The sequence below is a fragment of the Nelusetta ayraudi genome, unplaced genomic scaffold, assembly GCF_046127955.1.
Source record: "Nelusetta ayraudi isolate G7.1 ecotype Tasmania unplaced genomic scaffold, CSIRO-AGI_Nayr_v1 ptg000129l, whole genome shotgun sequence".
In the NCBI taxonomy this organism is placed as follows: Eukaryota; Metazoa; Chordata; class Actinopteri; order Tetraodontiformes; family Monacanthidae; genus Nelusetta; species Nelusetta ayraudi.
This window is the reverse complement of record NW_027466179.1, coordinates 107,111-131,763: the sequence shown is the minus strand read 5'-3', so window position 1 is coordinate 131,763 and position 24,653 is coordinate 107,111. Positions and strand designations below refer to the sequence as shown.

At 51.5% G+C, this 24,653-nt stretch overlaps 1 protein-coding gene across 4 annotated transcripts in view; it reads left to right on the top strand.

The window, feature by feature from the left end:
• Positions 1-24,653, top strand: part of LOC142904552 (cyclin-dependent kinase 17-like) — a 30,397-nt gene that overhangs the window by 4,292 nt on the left and 1,452 nt on the right. Inside the window, exons 2-17 of one of the 4 annotated variants that reach the window (XM_076050721.1) lie at positions 6,976-7,124; positions 9,473-9,529; positions 9,660-9,827; positions 10,767-10,900; positions 15,597-15,722; positions 18,890-18,946; positions 19,128-19,242; positions 19,951-20,045; positions 20,286-20,348; positions 20,781-20,904; positions 21,066-21,186; positions 21,970-22,067; positions 22,324-22,429; positions 22,788-22,830; positions 23,058-23,148; positions 23,335-23,412. In XM_076050721.1, the coding sequence (XP_075906836.1) occupies positions 6,998-7,124; positions 9,473-9,529; positions 9,660-9,827; positions 10,767-10,900; positions 15,597-15,722; positions 18,890-18,946; positions 19,128-19,242; positions 19,951-20,045; positions 20,286-20,348; positions 20,781-20,904; positions 21,066-21,186; positions 21,970-22,067; positions 22,324-22,429; positions 22,788-22,830; positions 23,058-23,148; positions 23,335-23,412 (1,603 nt within the window). In that variant the 5' untranslated portion in view covers positions 6,976-6,997. Of the gene's footprint in view, positions 1-6,975; positions 7,125-9,472; positions 9,530-9,656; positions 9,828-10,766; positions 10,901-15,596; positions 15,723-18,889; positions 18,947-19,127; positions 19,243-19,950; positions 20,046-20,285; positions 20,349-20,780; positions 20,905-21,065; positions 21,187-21,969; positions 22,068-22,323; positions 22,430-22,787; positions 22,831-23,057; positions 23,149-23,334; positions 23,413-24,653 lie in introns of all 4 variants that reach the window. The other 3 variants (XM_076050720.1, XM_076050723.1, XM_076050722.1) reach the window with 3 other exon arrangements.

Here is a 24,653-nt window from a genome sequence, read left to right as displayed (position 1 = left end):
AGATCAACCGCGCTCTGGGCTAATCGTCTCTGTAATGCCTCGGAACAGGAGCTGCTTTCTCTGGGGAGGCCTGAGTCTCCAGGATGTGCGTTGCTGTGTTGGCTTATCTGTAATCGAGCCAAACGCACAACACGTTGAACAGCACACGCGAAGAGTTACATCTGTTTCATTTATTCCTGGAATCTGTTCGATCCTGTTGTTTTTGTTGACGTTCCTGCGGCAGGTCGCCTCTGTGAACAAAGGAATTCAACGAGCCGGCAGCCAAAACTGCCCTCGGCTTCCTTCCTCTGGCCCGCAGGTCGGCCTGAAGCCCGCCGGTGGCGGTTTGACTGATGGACGTGAGCCACCGAGATCGTGACGTGTCCTGACGATTAGTCCACAAACAAACAATAGTCAGACTCGGTCTCGTTTCTGCTGTGCGTGCTTCCTTTTGGCCTTGTTGTGTTTTGTTCACCGTGTGGTTTCATTGTAAAAGTCTGGAGAAAACCCCCTGAGCTCGCTCCTCTCATGCCTCATTACATGTGGTGCGAACAGCAAACAGACAAGATTGTCATCGTCGTCATGTCCAGGAACAAACTCCAAACTCCAGTCTGGTTTTGTCTGACTGAACAAGTACCAGGACCAGTGATTTTTTTTTAAATTTATTTTTTGGTATTTTTTTCTTTTTGCTTTCATTGAAACCTATTAGATCACATTGTTTGCTTCAGTGACCAGCCAAATATTTGCAGATGTATGACTAAATCGTTTCAGAGCCTTCTGGGCGATCTTTTACAACTCGGAAGGGAGTTTTTTTGTTTTTTTGTTTTTTTTTACTGCTGCTTGTGTCGCAGGAAACTCCCCCTGAGGCCAGAGTTTAGCAACCAGCAGCTACTGGTGCTTCTTGTGTCAAGAGGGAAACTTGGGTCAGAGCGAGGAGAGCGAGGTCAGTGTGAGCCGAGGACGAGGTGAACCGGCGTGAACGTCGACGCTGTTGTCGCTGTGGTCGCTGTTGTCGCTGTCCATCCGTAGAGTGACTCCAGGTTCTGATATCTGCTGGTCAGCACACACACACAGGTGTGGCAACACCCTGCTGGTTCAGTGTGTGTGCGCCCTCAGGAGTCTTTACTGTGGGATCTTTTTCTTCCTTCTGGCCTTCATGTGAGGTCTCTGTAAGCAGCGCTAGTTTTTTTTGTTTGTTTCTTTCCCCCCAACTGTGGTGTTGCTGAAGCAAGCAAAGGAAACTGTTGCTTTAAAGTAGAAGAGCAAGTGTTGCGTACAGGAAGAAATGTGTGTCACTATTGCCCAAGCGTTGACCTGGCCGAGTCACACACACACACACACAGACACGTACACTTACACTTCCTGTTTCTGTCATCAGCTGTCACTCTGCAGTCGAAGGTGACGTGTGTGTGTGTGTGTGTGTGTGTGTGTGTGTGTGTGTGTGTGTGTGTGTGTGTGTGTGTGTGTGTGTGTGTGTGTGTGTGTGTGTGTGTGTGTGTGTGTTACCACGCTCTGCCCAGCGCCGCGGCACGCAGCACGGCCACCTCCGCCACGTCCTGGACTTTCTCTCTCTTTAGGACAACGCAGCCTTTATGTAAGGCCCCATAATGGCGCCAGCTCCTCACTCATGTCCTCATTGTCTCGGCCAGGGTGAGAAAAGGCTGCTCTTTAGAGAGGCGAGGCTGAGCTCACCCCCGTGAATCACGCCAGCAGTCATGCTTGTTCCTCTCCTCTGTGAGGGAGGGAGGGAGGCGGGCGGGCGGAGGTGGGTGGTGGAGCAGGAGCAGGAGGAAGAGGAGGAGGAGGAGGAGGAAGAGAGGTTTTCTCTGGGACCCCCGTGGCTTCTGCAGGGAGGTGGGGAACAGACGTCTGCATCAGTGGGAGCGTTTCCACTGAGGCTGCATTTAAGGGGGAAGGGATGGAGGGAGGAAAGGCAGCACATCCATCCATCCATCCATCCATCCGTCCATCTCACTGCTTATTCTGCACTCAGGCTCCCTGGGGTGCTGGAGCTGATCCCAGCCCTCCCAAAGTGAAAACTGGGGCCCGGGTTTACAACCCTGGACAAGTTGCCAGTTTATTGCACAGCTGTGTTTCCATTACACTTTTTCGCAAAAGAAAAGCGATCTTCCTAAAATTTCGAATTTTTTCGAACAATTGTGATTTGCAGGTGTTTCCATAATTCTTGTAAATCAACGATAATTACCTTTGTTTGCGTTTGTTTGCCGTCAAGAACGGTTGTTATATTTTTCTCTTTGATGATTTGTAAAAAAAAATAATCCATCTCCTCCTCCGTCCAAACATAGCGCACCAGTTTTTACTTGAAGTGAACTGGTCACATGACCCCCGTACGTCACATCCGGTGACGCGTAAATGCGTAATAAAGTGTTTCCATGACACTTTGGCGATATACCTCTGCACGGATGCGTCTGAAAAGCCACCTCATGAGAGCGTGAAAACCTTTCGGGCAAATTTGAGAGGTTTTTCAAAACTTAGCCGTTTCCATTACCAGTTTTTTTTTTTATAGCGATATTTCGGTGTTTGCACAATTCTAAGGGTAATGGAAACGCATCTATAGAGAGACAAACAAACATCCTCCAGCCAATGCATCCTCATCTCTGGTCGTGTGGGAGGAAGCTGGAGGACCTGAGGAAGCAGCCGCACGGCCGCAGCCTCTGGATTGGAACCCAACCTGGAGGCTCCGCCGGCCCCCAGCAGGACCCGCAAGCCTGTAATATCCCTCAGATGCAGGAGGAGGTGGTCTTTGCAGCGGTGGCTATTGATCGGTGATAGGGGGGAGGTAGGGGGAGGGTGGCGGAGGTGTTGGGGTCGGGTTGCTGGTTGCTTTCAGGTGTGGCGACAGCAAAAAAAACAAAACAAACAATCAGCATGCACGCCACCTTCTGCCTCCTTCTGCATTTTCAACGTGGAGAAGAAGGGTGGGAAAAGAAAGCAGCCACCCAGCAGCAGGGTTGCCATGGCAACAGATCTGGAATCAGTACAGTGCTTTGAGACCTCCGTCGCTGCCACCCCCATCGCCCCCCCCACCCCCACCCCATACACCACCACCACCACCGCCACTCTCAGCCCTTTTTATTTCCCTGCTCCTGCTCTCAGCGGCTCTGGAGCTCAGACTTCCGAGCAGCCTGCCGGGGGATCAGACCCGCAACACGGATCAGGTCCCAAGCCTCCCTCCCACTTCATGCCCGGCCCCCGGTGCACGAACGTGATCCAGTAGGATACGGTCGCAAAAGTCTGAACCCCCTCCCGCCAGCCTTCCTCCCCCCTCCCCTCCCCTCCCCTCCCCGCTCCGCTGCGGTTTATTTTCTATGGAACATTCATAAAGCAGAGTTTGGTTCCTGCAGACTCTGCTGGGGCGCAGGTCACATCCTGCTTATTTATGAGACGCCGACTCCTCCGCATTGCATTCATAAAACGCACCGCTGAAGGACACGCGGCACAGAGCGAACTGCACCCAGCGCAGGGTTTAACTGGAGACTCCCAGGCATGCTGCGAGCCCAGCACGCTAATGAGCGCGTGCGTGCGTGCGTGCGTGCAAGTCAGGTCGCAGAGGGACGGTAGCTAGGTGGCGCCGCGGCCTGTTCGGGACTGCCGGCCCACGCCGGAGCTGACGCTTCCGCCGCTGATGAGAGGAGTCAGCGACGGTCACTGTGGACGTCCGGCCTCGTCTCGGCCCCCGGCCGTGATCACGCTGATTGCTGCTCGACAAAGAGCGGACAAGAAGAACAAAACAAGGTCGTGACGGCGGGCGGAGGGGGAGCGGGGAAGCAATACCGGAGTCGGAGAATAATCCCTCGCCGTCTTTATTTTTGTTGCGTGTGCCCTCAAGCTGTTACGCGTGAAGACGTTACACAACTGGGACGTTTGTGAACTGAGTGACGACGAGAGGAATAAAAAAAAAAAAAGAAGTCGCTGTTTTGAATATGGATCGTCCACAGTGTGCCCCCTCTCCACTGATGTCTGGATGTAACTTTCCACTGACACGGCTGGAGGCTGATTGAACCCGTGTGCAAGTCCTGGAGGGTTTGCAGCACAATCCTGCCGTCAGTTGGGTGGCGTACTCAAATGGGAACTGGGAAAATTATTTTTAGTGCCAGCAGAGTGTCTGTGATCTGTACATTCTCATGATGCAGACGCTTGAATCAAGTTTGAAAATGTGAATCAGCACTTCTTCTCCCCGACTCTTCCCACTTCCCCTTTGGCTTGTGTTTTGATTTGATCTACACATACTATAGGTCTAGATGGACATTTAGCAATGTGGGGCTTTTTTTTTTGCTTCTGTGACAGCAGAAGCAAGCGTTGGGGGGGGCAGGAGAGGATTTGCCCCAAATTTGCTTCTTCGGTGTGGTGACGGCATGGTGGTCGCAGCTTGTTTCGGCAACACTACCAGTAGCAACCACCGGTAGCAGCGTCTCAGAGAAACTGTTGAAGCAGGACTTGGAAGAGACAACAAAAAGTTGTGCGTCCCTGTGCGTCCCTGAACTTTTGATCGACATTGTAGCCCAGTGGTTGCGAGGGGAGGTGGAGGGTGGGGGGAGGGTCGGGGGTGGGAAGAAGACCCTGCTGAGTGGAGCGTCAACTGTTTGAACTGGGAGCCACTTCAAGCTGTCAACTTGCAGATGAGTCAGCAGCAGCTGAACGGACGGGTCAGTAAAGTGAAAGTTTTAAAATGTTGTGTCATCCGCCGCCTGGTCCGCTGACGGCATCTTCACGCCGGCTAATGGCAGCTTTTTATTTCTTTCGCAAATGCTATTTTTTGTCACAATGACATTTAATTGCAGCGGCATTCTGAATGTTTTAGTTTCTCCTTAAGTGCTGCTGCTGTCGCGGAAAGACAGTGGCTTCGCTACTTTGTCAATGTCAACACAACTCGTTCGGTCGTCGCCGAAAGTCTCATCCAGGCCTTTGAAAACAAAAGCAAAAGTGTTTTCCGATGTATGGATCAGGGTTTCCGTCAGCAGGACTTTGGCCTCGTTCAGACTGCCGGCCAAAATGGGATTTTTAGCCCATCCATATTGAAACCGGATGGCTCTTTTGTAGTCTGAACAGTCACAAACCACATGAAATCCGATTTTTGCAAGACGGATTGAAACCACATCCGGGAGGTCGTTTCAGATCGCATTTGGACAGATGCGTCTCAGTCTGAACTCTGAACAGCTCCAAACACACGGAACGGTTTTGCCTTGTCGCTCCACACAAGGCAAGACCCAGTGCGCCAGACCAGAGAGCGACTTTTGAGAGGGAGACTTTTGGAGCTGTTTGGTATCGCAACAAGCAACGCTGTCGCACATGTATGACGTCACACACTACACGCTACGCTGGACGAAGCCTCCGCTCCGACGCCGTTGCTACAGCAACCTGTCCGATGGGTCAATAATGTGGCACAGTCTGAACAGAGCCAGAACCCATTTGGACACAGTGTGGACAGTCGGATTTGAGCAGGAATGGGATTCACCTGCAGTCTGACTCTGAACGCAGCCTCTGGCGTCTCCACACCTCGTGATTGGGGCTGAAGGGCTTCAGGTGGGGCTCAGCTGACGTCGAGAGACCTGATAGATGGTTTGGAAGGCGGTGCTGCGTGAGGTCACAGTCAGCAGACAGTGAATCCCCCCCTGAGGGCATCAGCCGCGCTACTCATGGGTTTAGTCATCGCCGGGGCAGACGCGCACTTGTCCGGATCTGCAGGACCCGTGGCGTCATGATCCAGAGAAATTCAGGAGGCGTGGGAGAGCGACGAAGAGAGAGGGAGAGAGAGGGAGAGAGAGGGAGAGAGAGAGAGAGAGAGAGGGAGAGAGAGAGAGAGAGAGAGAGAGAGAGAGAAAGAGAGACAAACATCCCCAAATATCTGCAGCCGGATCGATTCCGATGGTCATGTGACGCCTCAGCCCCTCCCAGTCGGTTCCTCACTCATGCATCCAGTCAGTGCAGGCCGGTGTGTGTGTGTGTGTGTGTGTGTGTGTGTGTGTGTGTGTGTGTGTGTGTGTGTGTGTGTGTGTGTGTGTGTGTGTGTGTGTGTGTGTGTGTGTGTGTGTGTGTGTGTGTGTGTGTGTACTTGATGTGGCCTGCTCCAGTGCCACCGCAGTAGGATTTGCCCCTCCCAACCCGCTGCCACGGGCAGGAACCGTGATTCCCGACTCCCCTATAAGAATCTCTCACCCTCCCGTCATGTTTTCCAAGTGGGAGGAATGCCGAGCAATGTGTGGGAGCGAGCTGAGTCACAATTAACGTCAGCGCACTGATTGGTTTGCCCCTCCCCCCCACCTCCTTTCCCGCAACCGTGTCTGTTGCCACCGGTTTGACTCGTGACGTGGCTTCAGAAAACTCCGACCGGGCCGCTGAACGCGTGATTGAACTCTTCCCAAATCCTCTCCGGCTTTATCTCGCCCGTCCATCTGGGAAAAGAGCCCGTAGGAACTGTTTGAAAAGCAGAGGCCCCGGAAGGTGATTGGACAAACACTCTGGCATGCATGTCCAAAGTGGACCAGTCACATTTCCAAGCCAAGTACGGATGATGGAGCTTCCTGTCAGTGTGAGGGTTCATATCAGCTGTGATGTTTCACAAAACTCTTTGCCAAAGCCAGTTGGGAGTCCAGAGGAAAGGCTCTCAGTGCCATTTGTGGTTCTTCATCTAAAGCGGAAAAACTGCAGCTTTCCACTCTTCTTCTTCTTCTCCTTCTTCTTTCTTCTTCTTCTGCGGTCTCAGTGCAGCCTGCAGCAGTTGCTTCCTGCTGCTGTCACAACTTTAAAGGAGCGCTGATTAAGTCAGACATGCTGAGACGGACTGGAAAATGTTTTAAACATGAGGTTAACAAGGTGGATGTGAACATGAAATCCGAGCGATCCAAAAGCCGCCTCGAGCGCGGCAGCGTCGGATTTGGCCGAGGAGCTCGACAGAGGAAGACTGTCTGCTCCGGTCGTCATCAGCTCAGGGTCACGGGCGGCGTATTGTACTCAAACTGCTCCTCTGCTCCTCAGGCCCCCCCTCCCCGAGAGCTCCATGGAGAAGATGAAGCGCTTCAAGCGGCGCCTCTCGCAGACGCTGCGAGGGAGTCACACCATCGACGAGTCGCTGTCCGAGCTGGCCGAGCAGATGACCATCGAGGAGAACGGCCTCAAGGACAGCGGTACGTCTTCCTTTCTTCTCTTCTTCTTTTCCTTTGAGCTGTCTTTGTACGTCAGTCAATCGTTCACAATGTGAAAACCGCTGCTAGCCAAAAATAAACTAACATCTCCCAGCCACACAAAACACCCCAAACAGACACTGTCGCTCAGAGAAACCTCTTCACAAAGTGAAATCGCGAGATGATAATCAGATTATTATTATTAAAGAATATGCTGCTCCCCCTGCAGGCCAGGAGGTCTCTAGACGTGTATGCCAGGTTTTTGAGCGTGATTTTTTTTTTTTCCCCCCAAAGCGAGCGGCTGAAAGTAGGTAATAACAGAGAGGGTCCTCGGGCAAGTCTTGACTCGTTTTAACGAGCTGTTTCAAAACTAGAGAGTGACAGTCGCTGGAGAAAGAGTCTGTAGCAGCTGACTGACCCGAGCTGCAGCGCTGCAGGGCTGCAGGAGCTTTACTGACACAATCCTAAGCAACGATCGCAGAGGTGAAATCTTCCCAGCGGCTGCTCATTGCATTCCAATTTTGGTCTTTATGATTTAAAAAAAAAACAAAAAAACCCCAACTGGCGTTTTGGCAAAACTCTGCCTCACGTCTTTATTGTCCAATAAAGAGAAGATAAAACGGGCTAATGGCGGTCGCGCTTGGCAGCAGTTGCGGGCTGCACGGCCCCCGTAAATCAAAGACAGCTGAGCCACAGAAGCTCAAAAGACATCAGAGAGCAGGAAATATTGTCTCCATAAAGAACGATGATGCTGTAAATCAGTGAGTGGTGCGAGAGTGAGGCGCATTCCAAAGCCTGGCGGGGTGGGGGGGGCAAATAATTGAGTCACTCTTTAATCTAAAAATGTCTAAGTCCAACACACACGTGTGCACATTGACGACGGCCAGCCAGTCTGACACTTCTGCTCAGTGTTGATGCTGCTCCTCACCGGCGGACAGCTCAGCCTCCGGTTGCATCATAGTTTGGACCCCGCTGAAGGTCACGGCCTTCCCTCTCTCTCTCTCTCTCTCTCTCTCTCTCTTTCTCTCTCTCTCTCTCTCTCCCTCTCTCTCTGTCTCTCTCTCTCTCTGTCTCTCTCTCTCCACTTTGATGGCGGTGATGGTGCTCGCCACCATCTGCAAACTCTTTGGGAGTTTCCATGACATTGCCACAGCAACTTGGACCACTCTGTGTTGCATTTCCACCCCCCCATCCCCTCCCCCCCAAAAAACCCTCTCAGCTCTTCTTCTCCTCCTCTCTCGGCCACCCAGAGGTCCAGCACCCTCCCGCCACCCCGGCCTCTTTCAGGCCTGTCCTCAGATTTCCCCTCGTCTTTTGTCCAAACTTTCTTTCCTACTTCAATCAATCAGATCATCCAAGTCCAACCCCCCCTCCGCCTCCTCCTCCTCCTCCTCCGCCTCCCCCTCCTCCTCCCTTGACTCTCGCAACTCTCTGAGGACCAACCGGGTTTAGTGGAAAATAAAAAAAACATTTTAAAAAAGCTTTTTGTGGAGTGATTAACGGCAGGTTGGCGAGAGTGAAAGGGCTTTTAGCTCCGTGTTCAGTGGTAAGTCGAGCAGAGAGGGGACAGGACGGAGTAGCCAGATGAGATCTGATCTGAACTCTGATTGTGGAAATCCTTCTGGTCCTGATCTGGTTACGTAACCCAACCGCGACGCTGGCGACGGACGCCGCAGATGCACAAGAGATGAGGCGCGGGCGGCAGCAGGGCTCCGACGTGAACGCTGCGGCGGCTGCGGGGGCTGGTGGCAGGGTTTTTTGATGTTTTTTTTTTTTAAGCTTCTTTCTTCGGGAAAATTCCAGGGAAATCCTCTGTTGTCGTGCGCAAAGGGACACAGTTTGCTCAGGACGCGTCCAACGTCCCAGCTCCTGTTTTGCGGCAGTGAAATACGTATCTGCAGCGCAGTGGAGAGCAGAAAACCCACAGAAATGTCAACTGGAGACTCCAGTGAGTTTGGTCTTGGCAGCAGGATTCGAGTGTAATAATAATGAATGTGTGCCGGCAGTTGGCCGAGTTGAAAACCCTGGAAGCCGGACAAATTAGGGAAACGTTAATCATGGGAAGCTGATGATGATGTGTTTCCATAAAGACAAACAATAAGTCCTTCCAAGTTTATAACGACTGTTCTGAGAGTGTGTTGCCCTCCTGTTTGCACAGTCGGCAGCTTTTACACACACAGTTATTGGGAGTTTTTACCACGCTTAACATTCATGCGGCACTGCGCTTTCAAATCACCCTGCAAAGAAATCTGAATTGAAGCGCTTTGACCTTTTGCTGTTCGGTGGCATGCGGTGATCTGACCGTGACCCTGTGATGTCATTCTAATCAACGGCTGATTGGTTCTTTGCAGTTACTCAGCGGAACCCTAAAAACCCCCACCAGCCCCGGGTTAGAATTGAAAAGCCAGGTGTGTCTCCCCGCCCCACCCGACATCCAGCTGAGGCTGTGTGAGCGGCAGCAGTCAGAGCAGCCGACCTTCACGAGTCGCTGTGACCCCTAAGAAGAAACCGTCTGTTCTTTTCTTCCCCCGTCAGCAGAGCCCATCGTGAGGAACGGCCGCCCGCCCTCGGCCCACAGCGTCCACTCCTTCCTGCACCAGTACACCGGCTCCTTCAAGAAGCCGCCGCTGCGCCGGCCGCAGAGCGTCATCGGAGGAGGCGGCCTGGGCTCCCTCATGGTCCTGCCTCGCAACGGGAGCCGGCTCGGTGAGACCCCCCCCCCGCTCTCCCCGGCCCGGCCCCGGAGGTTTCACTTTCTTTTGCGCGCTCGCAAATAAGCGCTTAATTTCTGTTTCGCTTTTTAAGATTGGCGGACAGAATAAAGCCGCAGACATTAAAGATGAAAATGTTTTAGTTGCACATTAGTGCGGCAGCCGGTTCAGCCAAGCGTAACAGAAAAAGCTGAAGTGTTTTACAGCACAGTCGTCTCTCTGTTGTGTTCACTCCTCCGATAATCCATATATGAATAACTCAGACCAAGTGTCCACACATCCGTTCAAAACCTCACGTATCCCCACACACACACACACACACACACACACACACACACACACACAAGCTGTTTTTGTTTTTTTGCACAGAGTTTGCTAACGTAAACAGAACGGACGAGAGGAAGTGGCTGAAATATGCTCCCTGTGAACAGCGGCCGAGTGTGCGAGACTCTCGGAGCTGCTGTGAAACTGAAGACCAATTCAATCTGTTGGTCTCTGTGCCTGTGACCCGGGCCTGGGCCTGGCCGTCCACCTGACCTCAGTCAGCGCTGCCAGTTTTTAGCCAGCTTTGTGGCTATACTTAGCGAGTGTTCACACCTCTCTACCGCCACTTTTTTTTTGTTGAGAAAAGCGACGAGCGTCAGATGTATTCTAGTGGTGCCGCGAATCCTTCTTCTTTCTTCTTCTGCTGCCACCAGATGTTTATAATAGCCCCTTGTTGCAGTCTCAAAATAAAATGTGCTTGTGTGAAGCCAAAAAAAGATAGGAAAATGTTCATGGCTAGTGGAAGGAAATAATAGACTGGTTCTATGTTTCAAATGTTAAAACATTGTCGGTTGAATGTTAGTTGAAATAGTTGCTTAGTTGAGGCTGAATCTCACACTGCCCCCCCCCCCCCTCCCTCCCCCATCATTGTTGTTTCTCTCCCATCCAGACATCGTCCACGAGAACCTGAAGATGGGCTCCGACGGGGAGAGCGACCAGACGTCGGGGACGTCGTCCGACGAGGTGCAGTCGCCCACCGACGTCTGCCTGAGGAACCGGGGGAACAGACGCATCTCTGCCGAGGTAGCCGGCCCACGCCGCCCTCTCTCCGCTCCCTTCCCCACGCTGAGGTCACGCGGCAGCGCTCGAGAGTCGTTACGTGACGGACCAAGCCGATCTTTGTTTTATCTTTTCCCCCGTCTCCTCTCTCTGTGTTCCGTAAACGCTTTTAGCCGTTCTTCTCCTCGGAGTCGGCTGCCAAACGCCTCCGGGTTCCTTCGGCAAGACCAGCAAACTTTATGCCTTGTTGTTGTGTATGTGGTGCTGCCAGTGTAAGCACATCTTTCCTTCTGTCCCGGTTGTTGTGCGTGTGCTCCTCATTCTCTGCTCAGTATTGCACGGTGGCTGACAAGGGCCAAACAACTGCCTGTTGCGCCTTAGTTGGCGGAAACTATGCAGGTATGGAAACGATGCAACATCACAAACACAAACACAAGTCTAAACAAGGTGCAAAGAGAGGATCGTGGTGCAAAGGAAAAGAATGTGCTTCAAACAGAGAAACCATGCAAAACACAACAGATGCAAGCCAAGAAAACACAAGCAAACGAAAAAAAAACCCGCCACATAAAGCAGTCACTGGAATGGAAGTGCTCCAACCTGCAGGGGGCGCTCTTAGCGGAACAGCTAACTGAGGACGTCTGACTGACAGTGTTTCAAACAACAGCGGGAAGGCTTAGCACGCTAATGTCACGTTTATTTGAGTGTATTTTCCGTCACTTTCTACTGGAGGCCTTCTAGTCAGCCGTCCTCGCTCTACCTGTGCGTTTCTCCATTGAGCTGTTCCACTAAGAGCGCCCCCTGCAGGCTTGGAGCACTTCCACCCGAGTGACTGCTTTATGCAGCAATCTTTTTGTTTGCATGTATGTGTTCTCTTGCTTTGCATGTGTTGTGTTCTTGCATCGCTTCTCTGTTTGCAGTGCATTTGATGATTGAGTTCATGTTTTTATGTCTTGCAGCGCGTTTTTTATTGTTTTCACCACAATCCTCTCTTTGTGCCTTGTTTATACTTGTGCTTGTGTTTGTGGAATTTGCATCGTTTCAATACCTGCATCGGTCTTTGCCCACTATGGCGCATTAGGCAGATGTATTGCGTTTGGCCCTTGTCGGCCACCGTAGTATTGAGCTCCAACAGGTGAGTGTTGACGGGTGCTGTCGTCTTCAGACCTCTGCTGCGTCTCAGTGACGATGCAGGTCCGAGTTGTTTGTCGTGACCTCCGTTAACCCCCGAGCTGACGAAATGAAATATGTTGCTGTGACGAAGCGCGACACCCGACGTCTCCGCCGGGCTCTGCGGTTCGACGGAGCGCGGAGATGTGCATGGAAGTGTTTAACGGTGTGTGTGTGTGTGTGTGTGTGTGTGTGTGTGTGTGTGTGTGTGTGTGTGTGTGTGTGTGTGTGTGTGTGTGTGTGTGTGTGTGTGTGTGGCAGCTCCTCGCCCTGAGCGTAGGTGTGTTCTCTCACAGTGTCACACACACACACGCACACACACCGCCTACGTCTTTCAGCCAAGCACGCACACACACACACACACACACACACACACACACACACACACACACACACACACACACATGGTTGCTTGCAGACACACACTCTCCCACTCAGTGACTCCTCGTACTGAAGAGCTGAAATCTGCTTTTGCAGAACTTGGCAGATGCACACAAACCCATCATGCACGCACTCAGACACACACACACACACACACAGAGTTTAGGACTGACAAACAGATTTTAATGTCTGTGCTGATTGCATAACAACAACAACACATCATGAAAATATAATAATCTGTGATTATGTTTTTTGGCACTCTGGAGAAGAGAAATCTTATCACATCCATTTGTGTGAGTCTCTCTGTGTGTAAATACACAACAAGAGTACAGTTCCCAGGATGCCAGTGTTAAAATGTGACTGTCGGGGAGCCTGCAGGCTGGCAGGCGGAGGCCCAGAGCAACATATGGACGGACAGACGTTGACGCTGCTGCTGCAGAAGCAGACCGGCGGCCAGAGCTGCAACCCAGCTGGCGGCCTGGGGACTCGGGATGCCGCGTGATGGCGGCCGCTGATGTTGCAGCTCTGTAAGGGTTTTTCTCTCCGATCTTTGCCAGATTTCAAACAGATTTTTATCGTCCGAGCTGATTATGAATTACAAGTCCAGCACTGACGAGGCCAGCGCGCACGTGTTTGGACTGTGCGAGGAAGCCCCGACTCCCACGCAGACACGGAGAGAACATTCAGTCTCCTCGAAGAAAGGTCCTCCGGTGGCGGGGGGGGTTGACTTACTTGCTTTGACTATTAGCCCTTCAGCTGATGTTCTTATCTTAAGCGTTTTGCCTTCAATCGACCTTAATGGAGACTGATGGGATTGGAGGAGGGACGTCGGCGTCCAGGTCGGGCCTGAAAGTCGTGTTTGACCGGTCAACCAAAGTCTGGACCCTGGAATAATCCTCAGGGCACCGTCTCAGCTCTCCCTCGCTGACGATGACGGAGCGCTTCCAGACCGCCTCCAGACCGCCTCCAGAGCGCTTCCAGAGCGGCAGAGTTCAGTGCTGGTGGTGTCTCCCTCCGTCCCCTCGCCAGCCTGCAGGAAGTGTTCAGAGGGCCCTGGGATTACGCTGCGTGTTATGCACACAGGAAATAATCGCAGCGCACCGCCTGACTGCTGCAAAGCTGCCGGTGGTAAACACTGCTTTACTGTGACCATAACACACCCCAGCTGACGTTACATAAATACTGTCAAATACGCTCCCAGATTGAGCACAAATTTGTTTCGGGTAGTGACATAAATGTTGCTCCATCCTTGACCTGCTAATGATGTCACCAGGGGCACTGACCCCTCTTCCAAGCAGCTCTTCCCAGCAGTCTTGTTGTTGGCGAAATCTGCTGGAGATCTATGTATTTTGTTGTTGTTTTTGTTGTTGTTGATACTTCGGCATGCTGGGCGGCTCCACTTGGAGGATTATTTAGCAGCGAGCAGCAGGCAACACGTGAGGCTGCACAACAGAGAGCAATGAAGAAAGGAGGAAAAGAGGAGAAGGGAGGCGGTGAAACGTGTCTAGCTGCTCTCTCTCTCTCTCTCTTTCTCTCTCTCCGTCTCTCTCTCTCTCCCCCCCCCCCTTCTTCTCTCGCCCTCTGTTTGATGGGGACGGGACACATTAGCTCACACTGTGCACGGAGGAGCGTGTGCACCTCACACTTCCTGCGCTCATTCACACTCTTGTTTTTGTGTCGACTCAGCACACAGCGGAGGCCTGTGCGTGTCGCAGTGTCGTGTTGTGTTATGTTGTGTTGTGTTGTGTGTGCTTGTCGTAGATCCTCTTGGGGGTGGAGGGAGGTGGGAGGGGCAGCGTCTCCATCTCGGTGCTGTTGCTGCTGATGCTGCTGAGATGCAGCCATGGGGGGGTGCGGGGGGAGGGGGGGGGGCAGACGTGTCCCTCCGGGGGCAGGTTGAGGACTGAACGTCTGCCCACCCCGAGGAGGAAGCACTGTTTTGGGATTACATCACAGGGATTACTGTAATACGCTCCAGATGGGGCCCCTGTTGTAACGGATTAGGACGGCTTGATTGGACGACTGCGGGGAGGCAGAGGTCAGGTGACGGGTGGCATGGCTGCGGCCAATCAGAGGCAAAAGACCACCGGGAGGCGCAAATAGTCTCATTCACAAATATCACGGCGACCGAGGTTGAATTTTCTTTTTCAGTAGTTTTAAACTTGGAAACCGGGTCTCGCCTCAACCAAACATCAAGATGTCAAGATGAGATCATCAGTTTGTGGTTCTTCTTTTGCAAATTGACAATTGAAAGAAAAAAAAAAAGGAAAAAATTAACCAATTTAAAAATAAACAACCACGTTTTTTCTGAATTTTTGGTGTAAAAAAGAAATCCACTCCAATATTAGTATCACAGTGTACGATGATGATGATGATGATGATGATGATGATGATGCCCCCTGTTGAGTCATCAGGTTTAAAGAAAAGGTTAAAGGTTCAGTCCAGCTGTCCACAAGTCAGTGACCCCCTGTTAGTCTTCATGCAGTGTGTTGTGGAAACAGTGGAAGTTCAAGGTGTGTGTGTGTGTGTGTGTGTGTGTGTGTGTGTGTGTGTGTGTGTGTGTGTGTGTGTGTGTGTGTGTGTGTGTGTGTGTGTTACTGAGTGACCAGTGTTACCTCAGCAGATTTAAAGCAGCCGCACACACAGAAGAGGGAGGGGCTGAGAGGGCTGAGGGGGGTGATGGAGGGATTAACAGTAATCTAACAAATAGAGGAAAAGCATGATGGGAAGAATCCCATCCATCGCTGCTGCTGTGTGAGATTTTTTTTTTTTTTTTTTTTTAATAATAATTTTATGTAACAATTCATCAGGATCGCACTCTGAGAAAGACTTTACCCTGAACTCCACGAGTAGGCCACATGTATTTACACACACACACACACACACACGCACGCACGCACACACACACACACACACAGTGGCCTCTCTGTTGACCAGTAAGGCCCAAAGCTGGCCGCTTCCTTCAGCCTGTTTACTTTGGGTTTGTGCCATTTTGTTGTCAATCGTTGGTATTTACTCTGGGCTCACGCTGTGGACCCGGGCTTTACTGCCGGGTTTCAGCCTTTTTAACGCCGCCTCCCGTCTCGTTGCCGTCCTGCCACTCTGCACCTTTGTTTTGTTTTGTTTTGGTTTTTTTTTTCATTGTACTTCCTCTGTATTTGTCCTTTGGCAGGACCTGAACAAGCGTCTGTCCCTGCCGGCCGACATCCGGATACCTGACGGCTACCTGGAGAAGCTGCAGCTGAGCAGCCCGCCGTTCGACCAGCCGCTGAGCCGGCGCTCCCGCAGAGCCTCGCTGGTGAGTGAGGGGGCGGGGCCAACCATCCAGGGAGTGAGAGGCCGGGGCCAGCAATCTAGAGCAGGGGTGGGCAAACTGTTGGGGCCACAATGGGTTCTAAAACGTGACAAAGGGGCCGCAGCAAGAGCAGGTGGATGGAGTGTTTGGGTGAGCCGCCTCACAGGAGAGGAAATGGATTTCCCTGAGGGAGTCATCGCAAAGGGATCAATAAAGTATCTATCGATCTATCTGCTATTAATAGCATGTCTTCAAGTTCGCCAGGCCCGACTGAAAAGCTTAATGGGCCTAATATGAACCCCGGGTCGTAGTTTGCCCATGGCTACTGTTCCAAATGCCCAGTGAACTTGACCGGCGATGTTTTCAAACATATGTTATCAGCAGTGTTGTGCGGGATTACTCCATAAAAGTAATCCAACTACCGATTACTGAGTACTCCTTTAAAAAGTAATCTAATTACCTCTAGCACTACTTTGTTTCATTAGTAATCAATCACTTATTACTAATCACTGATAGTTCAAAAAAGATAAAGTGTTCGTTGCTCAGTGCTTTGAAATGAACTTTATTAAAGTGCAAATATTGCCTCTGTCGTCCTCACAGGAATGAGTGTTTGCCCTCTGAACACAAACTGCACTTTTCACAGAACAAACTCCCGTACAGCACTGGGGCCTTTTTGCACAGCACATATTCTTAAAGTAATCTGCTACGGAAGCATATTGCATTCACTTGGCAAATAAAAAAAAACAAAACTGTTTTTCAGTGTAATTATGTCTGTTCTTCGTGCTAATTTTTTTCCGCCCTATTTTCCCCGAGTTCCATTCTTTGATTGAGAGCTGGATATAGCGGAAGCAAACATGGCCAGCTTGTTCAGTTCAATCAAATTCTATTTTGACATGGGTTTGAGACACTGGGAAATAGTCCTGTCTTTAAGTGACATAGATGGCATTGCAATTAGTTTATCAACTTTACGTAGGCGTCTGAGGACTTTGCGGTTGTTTGGAAGGAAAGCCCATTCAGATATTCTCCACATGGCAATGTTTCTCCGGGATCAATTGGATAAATGTGGCATCATGGCTCCATGGATACAAAATGATGCATTAGAAGTGCATTCAGACTGGTTTCGTGTCACCACCGTAGAGCACATCCATGCCGTAGAGTCACCTGGCTACTGTTTTCTCGCGGGATTTCAAAATAAAATAAAAAAAAACTGGGCAGAAAAAAAAAATGGCACGAAAAACAGATTGATTTATTTTTTGCCAAGTGAATGCAATACGCTTCCGTAATCTGCGACGTTGTTGTTTTACGGTTGATTGTCCAAATTTGATAATGAGAGATTTTCAGCTTGCAAAAATATTTTGGAAAAGTAACGGACATGTTACTGGATAAAGTAATGAGGATATAATTACCAGTTTTGCCACAGTGATCCTGTTGCATGACTCTGTTTTTTAAAAAGTAGTTTAATTCCAGTAGTGGGTTACTCGGTAATAGATTACTCAACCACTGGTCAGCGCTGGTTGTCAGACGGTCACACTGGAAAAGGGTGTGAAAGGTTCATCGAGGGTCGGCGCTGACTCAGCGGTGTTTCCTACGCCAAGCGGAGAGCTGAATGTGAAGCGCAGGGGCTGCTGCCTTTATGCAGGTTTCCCAAGTTCAATCTGCCTTGCGCCTGTTTGGGTACACAAGTGTGAAGGACGCTGGGAGAAAACACACACAGCATTGTGAGAGCTCACCACCTGGACAGTCGTCCGTTTGGGACCGCCGGCACCGTTTGGGGCTTCGGTTGGTGGGAGGTGTAGAGCGACCATCGGGCCCTACATGAATGTGAATGCGAGGAGTGAGACAGCGAGGAGACGTGGATGAAACGTGACAGCAGCACGCTGACTGCTTCTCACAGGCAGACGGAGTCTCGTCGGCAGAGGTTCTCTGTCAAATGTCGTCAATTCAACAGCATCAACAAAGAGCCTCGGAAAAAACTCCAAAATTGCTGTTATGTAAACGCAAAGCTGCCCACGGCTGAGTGGAGTGGAGTGGAGAGGAGTGGAGTGGAGCAGGAGGAACAGGGAGGCGACCAGCGTCTGCAGCGTCTGCAGCGTCTGCACTCGCACCTCAACACGGCCGCTTTCTAATCTCATCCTCTCAGCCCGGCGTCGTGTGCTCGCACCTTCACTTTGTCTGCCACCTCAGTAATTGGCTTGGGGCTTTACTTGCACCCGTCAGCGCCAGCATTTTCCCCACGTTGGTCTTTCATCCAGAGCAGCAGCCGTTCACAGGCTGAAAGGGAGAAGAGAAGAACCTCAAGAAAAGTGGCCTTTTAGCCCTCTGTTTGCAGCCGGCGGCTGCGGCCCATTCTGAAACTGAAGCTTCTTCCTGGAGTTTGGAAGGGGACAAAATCCATGCGGTCTCGGGGGGGGGGGGCGGAGGCGGAGCCAAACACCTGGCCGGCTGTGTTGGCACTGACCAGCGAGAGATACCGCCGCTGTTTGTGACATCACAAAGGGCCGATTTCCAGAACTGTGTGCTGTAGCGTACATTGAGCTGGGGAGCAGGCGGGAGAAGTGAAAGCTGGCCAGTTTTTGGAGGTGTGTGTTCACTGACGCACAGATTATTGTTTGACAACACTGGTCAGCTAAAGTTAGCTGAATGTGAACGCTTTAAGAACAACGAGACGTTGATGGTATTGGTCCTGAAGTTTGGTTTGCACTATTGAAAACACGAGAAATGTGTTTTCTATGATGCGACGGATTTCCCCGATCAACAAATTCTGAATTGTTCTGTACCAAGACGCAATTCAAATGGTCCGGTTTTACGCCGTGCGTGACGAGTCAAAGCGGAACATCCCTCCGTGGCAGTGAAATGTTGCCGCCCTCATCACTTTTGATGTCTTCTTATTTATTAGCTCTGCCACGCGGCTCATAGCCCGAGATCTCGTCACATTCTCTCATGTGTGTCAAAGACGCTTCCGAAGTAAACAGACACATTGTTGGAGCCAGAAGCCAGCGGTGTGCTGTCACGACGGGTTAGCGCCGACGTGCCTGGTGGGGGGGCGTGACCTCCTTCCGCCGGCCGCTGCAGGGCCGTCGCTGGGATTGGCCGCCGTGCCTTTTAGCCTGTCAGCGCTAATAATGAGGCCTGTGTGTGTGCTTTTTTTTTTTTTTGTTTGTGTCCCGCAGTCAGAGATTGGATTCGGAAAGTTGGAGACCTACATCAAACTGGACAAACTGGGGGAGGTGGGTCTGCACGTTCTGTGCGTGTGTGTGTGCGTGTGTGCGTGTGTGTGTGTGTGTGTGTGTGTGTGTGTGTGTGTGTGTGTGTGTGTGTGTGTGTGTGTGTGTGTGTGTGTGTGTGTGTGTGTGTGTGTGTCGAACCACCGACGGTCTGACTCGCTACTTCCTGTCCTCCTTTTTCCAGGGCACCTACGCCACGGTGTTCAAGGGGAGGAGCAAGCTGACGGACAACCTGGTGGCGCTGAAGGAGATCCGGCTGGAGCACGAGGAAGGGGCGCCGTGCACGGCCATCAGAGAAGGTGCGGAGAGCGTCCGCGGCCCGTGTCCGACATCACGTTGCAGGGAGTGGCTGTTTGCTCGTAGCTAGTGGTTACAAAACCATAGAAGAAGATGAAGGAGGAATGCAGGAGTCAACCGTGTTCTCTGCTGTTGGATTTATCAAAAGAAGAGCAAAAATCATTAAAGGTTGAAATGTTGTTTTCACCTTCCTCCTGACAGAAGGTTCATCCCATCACATTCCAAGTGTTGTTTTCTTTCATTTTTTTTGTCAGCTCTGTACCAGACACGGAGGAAATCCAGCAATTATTTGGAAACCCTCCGTCTGTCGTGTGTCAGTTTAGCAGATCAGTTACAGCAGAGTTGAAGTTTTTCCTTCCCGGCCGTGCAACATTTAACCCATCGGGAACTGAACACGAGTAGTGCTGATGATAATGACCAGTGGGATTCCTTTTTCTGTGTTTGACTGGAGAGTTGAATGCAGTTAAAAAGAATTGATTGAATCGTCTTTTTAATTTCTCGCTGCGTGAACACGAATGCAAGAAATCCTTCAAGTCCCCGCTGGTGGCTTTCAACAGCAGGGCAGGATTTACATCTGGGTGAAAGCTTTATGCAGTATGTGACCGACCCCCCGTGGCCCTCGGCAGTGTTTCCAAGCCCACTCGGGGTTTGTTTGGGACGGGCTCAAGCAGAAGCTGAGAGTCTTGACTCGTCCCTCTGTCGTCCTGCAGTCTCCCTGCTGAAGGACCTGAAGCACGCCAACATCGTCACGCTGCACGACATCATCCACACGGACAAGTCGCTCACGCTGGTCTTCGAGTACCTGGTGAGGACGACGAGGCCCTCGGCCGCCGTGACTCACCTGTTGTTCTGACGCCCCAAACAAACACACTTAACGAGCTCGTCATTATTATTCATGGCCTGCTGCACCGCCGAGGAGCAGAACAGTTGGACTGTTGGCGCGTCCTCGTGTCCTCTACACACATCTGACACTGTGTGTGTGTGTGTGTGTGTGTGTGTGTGTGTGTGTGTGTGTGTGTGTGTGTGTGTGTGTGTGTGTGTGCAGGACAAAGACCTGAAGCAGTACATGGACGACTGCGGGAACATCCTGAGCATGCAGAATGTCAAGGTGAGTCTCTGCAGGCGGCCCACTTGTTCCTGTTCCGCTGCTGCTGCTGCTGCTGCTGCTGCGTGGTGCCTGGTGGCCACTCATGCTGTTAGTGTGCCCCCTGGTGGTGGACATTGAACATGGCCCTACAGCTGGAGTGTCTGTTTTCTCTTTGAGCTTGGTGTTTATCCAAAATATGAGGAAATGCTGCTGGATAGTCCAGGACTGGGACGTGAAGGTGCTTTGTGTACTCGGTCTGGTCTTTCAAGTTCACCTCTGCGTTAGTAGAGGAATAAAAGTATGCATAGCAGAAGGTTTCATCCAGAGTTTGAGGTTTTGAAGCGGGTGCTGGTCTGCATGTGTCACTCAAGCGAAGACCCACATTCAGAATCAAAGTTTTGTGCGGATATTTTTTTTTCCATCTGCTGATCTGAAGCGTCTCCGTCCCTCCAGATTTTCCTCTTCCAGATCCTGCGAGGTTTGGCCTACTGCCACAGGCGGAAGGTCCTCCACAGAGACCTGAAGCCGCAGAACCTTCTCATCAACGACAGAGGAGAACTCAAACTGGCCGACTTTGGTGAGGAGGAGGAGAAGGACGCTTCGTAGCGCCACCTACGTGTCATTCATCACGCATTTCTTTTTTTTTCTCATCCCCAGTGGAAGGAAAGTGCTCTGTGATTTATGTCTGCAGACAAATGAAACGAGTGTCTCTGTGCTGTGCTGTGCTGTGCTGTGCAGGTCTGGCCCGAGCCAAGTCGGTGCCCACCAAGACCTACTCCAACGAGGTGGTCACGCTGTGGTATCGCCCCCCCGACGTCTTGCTGGGCTCCTCTGAGTACTCCACACAGATCGACATGTGGTGAGTGGGCTTCTCCACGTGGTGGTGGTGGTGGTGGTGGGGGGGGGGTGGTGTGGTGGGGGGGGCTCTACTATTGGCCAATATCACCACAGACTCCCGCTTCCATCCGTATGTCTGAGCGCCGTGGGGTGAAAGATGACAGGCAGGGAGTTGGAGGAGTTCTTGCTCCTCATTGGTTCTTTATTTATCCGCAGCAGATTGTTGAACTGATGCGCTCGTTTTTGTTTGGACCGGTTCTTTATTTTCGTCCTGGAGTTTGGGACCTCGACAGATTGACTAGAAAGCAACACATTAACCCGCTGTTTACGGCCTCCCGCTGAAACTCTGATGACCGATTTCTTTTCCAACCTTCACTGTGTCTGGAAGGGCAAAGATAAAAGCACAGTGGGGTGTTGCTGCTGGCCTTGGAAGAGATGCCGTTGCCCTTTGTGACATCATAAAGAGTCAAGTTGTGGGACTGCGTGTTTCAGGACAGACCTTGTAAAAGTTGGAGGGAGCAAAAGAAGTGTAAGATGCGTTCACTGACTGGTGGATTTGGCCAAATTGAATGACTTGTCTTTGTCTTTCTTCAAACATTTAAAGCTCTTATTGTCTTAGCGAGGTTCCGCCAGCGAGCGTCCGTCAGGTGTCGAGACCCTCTCAACACCTGGCACCTGCCTGTCTACTTTCAATCTGCCAGTGCTTTTTAGTGGCCAACAGGAGGGGTTTGTGTGTGTGTGTGTGTGTGTTGTGTGTGACACCAGAGGTTGTGTTCACACGTCGACCGCTCTGTCTTCCTGTCAGGGGCGTGGGCTGCATATTCTACGAGATGGCTGCTGGCAGGCCCCTGTTTCCTGGCTCCACCGTGGAGGACGAGCTGCACCTCATCTTCAGGCTGCTGGGTCAGTGCTGCCCCCCGCTGGCAGGAACAGGCCCCCACATTCACACACGCACACACACGCACACACACATGCGCGCACAAAAAAAGAATTAATATGATCCCATAATCGCATTAACCCTGGCATGTAGCCTTGGTGGCAGACATAAAAGACCCCGCCCTAGTTTGTCGGCTGCTGCTGGACTTTAACAGGGTGGATTGAATGTCTCCCCCCCCCCCACCGACACCCCCCCACCCCCCACCCCCCTCCTCCTCTGCAGGCACTCCCACCGAGGACAACTGGCCTGGAATATCCTCCATCGACGAGTTCAAGTCCCACAAGTTCCCCAAGTACAAGGCCCAGCCCCTCATCAACCACGCCCCCAGGTGAGGCCACGCCCACTCCCTTCAACTCGACTCAGAGACTGCCAGACAGACTGCCAGACAGACAGACAGACAGACAGAAATGAGCAGCCCTCATGGCGCTGCAGCGAGGTGGTAGCGCTGGGCTGCAGGTAGGTACAGGGCAGAGAGGCAGGGCGGCGCTGGGCCTCGCTGCCTCGCTCTGCGCTCTGTGTCACTTCCTGTAAGGAAATCCTGTGGAATAGTTGACTGGGTTTCCTTCCTCTCACCCGCCAGCATCTGCGCGCACACCCACCCCCACCTCTACTGACCCCCCCCCCCCCTCTCTCTCTCTTTTCTTATTTCCTGTCTACTCTGCCTCCCCCCCGTCCCCCCCTCTCAGGTTGGACACCGATGGCATCGACCTGCTGATGTCTTTCCTAAAAGTGAGTCTCTCCAAATCCTCCCCAGCGTGATTGCGATGTGACACACCCCGCTTGCTATGTTTGGCCCGTTCTTATTTGGACGGGCCGGCGCCGCGGTGCGGCTGGCGCTGAGCGGAGACCGTGACGTCCTCCGATGACTGGACGGTGTTTCTCCTTCTTACTCATCCCCTTCTTCTTCTTCTTCTTCTTGTCCCTCTTCCTCTTCTTCTTCCGCCCGCGAACGTCAGTACGAGTCGAGAAAGCGGACCTCCGCCGATGAAGCAATGAGGCAGCCGTACTTCAGGAGCCTGGGCCCGCGGGTGCACACGCTGCCAGAGAGTGAGTAACCCGCACGGCAGCGCGGCCATGCAGACTTGGCACCGGCCTTGGTGCAAGTCGGTGGATCAGTCGCTGGCTGTTTTTTCTGTTTTGTTTATTTATTTGCACGCTGTTGCACTTAAGTGACTGACTTCTCCCTCCCTCCCTCCCTCCCTCCCCTCCCCTCCCCTCTCTGGTGTGTGGCAGGCGTCTCCATATTCACGCAGAAGGAGGTCCAGCTGCAGAGGGATCCCGGCTACCGGAGCTCATCGTACCCTGAGTCGGGTGAGGAATGATGGGCTAAGAGAGGAAGTTGGTACTAACGTGGCAAACGTGAGGTGCACCATGGGAAAAAAAAAAAGACTCACAAAAGGAAACTGTTCTAGAAATCAACTTGTTTTTTTTTTTTTTTGGTTGGTCGATGAGCGGTTCTGACACTGTGAGTTGGACCTGAAACAGACTCATCAGTTTTCGCGGTACCGTAGTGGCGGTAGTGTTTCACCATCTCACAGACGAGTGACGTGAGTGGGTCCAAACGATGGATCGGATCCTTCTGCCTGTGACAAACTCTTTGACCGGTGGGGGCCACAGTGGCTTCTAAGAGTTGCCAGAGGGGCTGGAGCAGCAGCAGCAGCAGCAGATGGATGGAGTGATTTGGTGACCCACCTCATAGGAGGAAAGAAATCTATCATGGGTCATATAGAAAACGTGCTTTAAGGTCAATGGGAAATGAACCAACGCAAAGTTCCAACAATGTCAGCGTCTTTGAAGCTCCAGAATATTTCGCTCTTTATTGAAATGACTCTTCAAACGCTGACAAAGTGATGGAATACGGCTATTTTATGACTTTTAAGGTCATTTCTTCAAGTTCGACGGGCCGGATTAAAAAGCCCGGCGGGCCGCATATGGCCCCCTGGGCCGTAGTTTGCCCATGCCTGGTTTAGACTGCAGGAGTTCTAGAACGCAAAGTGTTTTTTTTCTTTGGGGAAGTGAGAACTAGGGTTCCCATCAGCACTGCTCGAGGGCTGAAACTGATGTGGTGGAGAAGTGAGCGAGCCGCGATTGAGAAGCTGCTGTTGTGCAAGTGTCTTGGTCCCCCCCGCCCCCCGCGCAACGGGAAGCAAGGAAAGGTGACGGGCGAAGGTCACTTGCTGTTCAATCTGCTGTCTCCACCCCAGCGAGTCTTTAGTCGTCTCTTTTTATGTCGAGTTTGGGATAAACATTGCAGATTCTTGGAACATCTGTGACAATGTGTGAAATACCAGTACCAGTACCAGTACCAATACCAGTCTAACTTTTCTTAACATGCAGGAGGCCTATAATGACAGTATGACCATATTGGCAAAAAAAAATTGTGAATATTGAATATTTAATTGTGAATATATGATATTTAATATTAGACGGGGGATCTAATGATGCTATCACTGTAGTGACCATTTGTGACATTAATATATATTTTTTTGTTTTGTTTTTTGAAAAAAAAAAAAAGAGACCATTTTTTTGGGGGGGTTTAATGGGTTAACTGG